The sequence below is a fragment of the Egretta garzetta genome, unplaced genomic scaffold, assembly GCF_000687185.1.
Source record: "Egretta garzetta isolate BGI_Z169 unplaced genomic scaffold, ASM68718v1 scaffold561, whole genome shotgun sequence".
In the NCBI taxonomy this organism is placed as follows: Eukaryota; Metazoa; Chordata; class Aves; order Pelecaniformes; family Ardeidae; genus Egretta; species Egretta garzetta.
In genome coordinates this window covers 760,705-762,343 of record NW_009258760.1, presented here as the reverse complement: position 1 = coordinate 762,343, position 1,639 = coordinate 760,705, and the positions used below count along the sequence as shown (strand labels likewise).

The 1,639-nt window shown below is 51.7% G+C and overlaps 1 protein-coding gene across 1 annotated transcript in view; it reads right to left on the bottom strand.

The window, feature by feature from the left end:
- Positions 1-1,639, bottom strand: part of FOSL2 (FOS like 2, AP-1 transcription factor subunit) — an 11,817-nt gene that overhangs the window by 3,565 nt on the left and 6,613 nt on the right. Inside the window, exon 4 of the mRNA XM_009649302.2 lies at positions 25-933. Coding sequence (XP_009647597.1) covers positions 424-933 — 510 coding nt within the window. The 3' untranslated portion in view covers positions 25-423. The remainder of the gene's footprint in view (positions 1-24; positions 934-1,639) is intronic.

Here is a 1,639-nt window from a genome sequence, read left to right as displayed (position 1 = left end):
AGAGAAGTTGTAAAATCAACTAACCAGAATGATCTAAGCACAGAGCACAACCGATCAGATCAATTCACAAAGGAAAGGGACAACTAGCAACTGTCTGCAGCTCGCCTTCAGTCCTGGCCAGGAGCGCTCCCCAAGTCCACTACGGCCGTGAAGAGGTTTCCATAGGCAGTCCCTACAGAGGGGACATCACCCTCTCCAAACAGTCCTGGCGCGTCAGTCCCACCCTTGCCGTTTCCTGCCTCCAGGGAGCTGGCGTTGGTCCTCACTCTCCTTTCCTGGAGCTACAGCGCTTCCCCATCCTTGTTCTTGCTGCCCTTGTGCTTGAACGATCCTGTGCCTGTCTCTAATCCCATGGAGGGTGGCTCCCCCCATGGTGCTGGGGGGGGATGTAACACACTGGCAAAATGGGGGGCCGCAGGGGAATTACAACGCCAGCAAGGTGGGAGAGTTCAAGGAATCCGAGGACTGGTCACCGCTGCTGCTGCTCCTCCGGTGAGCTTTGGAGCAGGACTCGGACGGGGAGAGAGGAGACTCCTGATCCAACACATTGGGGTAGGTGAACACCAAGTTGGAGGAGCCAGGAGTGATGGCTGGTGTTGAGGTCACCACGATGGGAGTGTTGAGTGCTTCCTCCCCATAAAAACCTCCAGCAATGCTGATGGGCTTAATGACAGACCTCTGGGCTTTGTCAAGGACCAAAGAGGAAGACGGGATCTCTTCCTCCACAGGCTCCTGCTTCACCACCACCGCTCCGCTCGCTCCAGTCCGAACACTCTGGAGGCTGCTGGATGGTGGGCTCCGACGTTCCTCAGGGCTGATTTTGCACACAGGGCTGTGAGCCACCAGCATAAACTCCAGCTTCTCCTTCTCCTTCTGGAGCTCTGCAATCTCCTTTTGCAGCACTGACTTCTCCTCCTCCAGCACTTCAGTTTCCTGCAGACAAAAGTGGAATAAGTTAGTATTAGAGGCTCTGGCACTGCTCCTCACCTGGAACATGGCCATCAAGTCCAGTTCCCATCTAGCACGGGCGGATACACCCTAGACTCTTCATGAACCAAGCAGGCACCAGGTCATTGCCAGCTGAGCATCTTCTGTTTCATGCGTCTACCAGTAGGCTACACACTTCACCAACCTAAGGGTTCTACACAGTCTTCTCATGAGCTCACCTTAATTTTCTCATGGCCAGCTTCTACCACTCTGTCTTGGCCTGTGACTTAAGTAACTCTTCTCCCTTGCTGCCTGCCTAACAGATGCCTTAGCGGAGAGGACTCAGATCTCCCATCATTTTTAGTGTCAGGTAAGTCATGTTCTTTTCACTTCTTAGACAGGTGGTGTACAGCAATCTCTATACTGTTTCCATTTTTCTTCTGTAGTGCATATTCCAGATGGGGTCTGACACTTGCCTGACTCTTGCACAAAGGATTAACAATTTCATCTCCACTGGATCATCCTCTGGTGCATCCTTGGATTAATACATTTACCCTTCCCATGGTCACATCACACTGATGGCTCACAGTCAATCTATGAGCAATTAGTACCTTCCTATGTGAGGAGCTCACCATTTCACAGAAGTACTCAGTCCTTCAGGATGTAACCTCCCACTTTCCACTCCTTTCAGTTCTGTTACTTTAGTCATGAT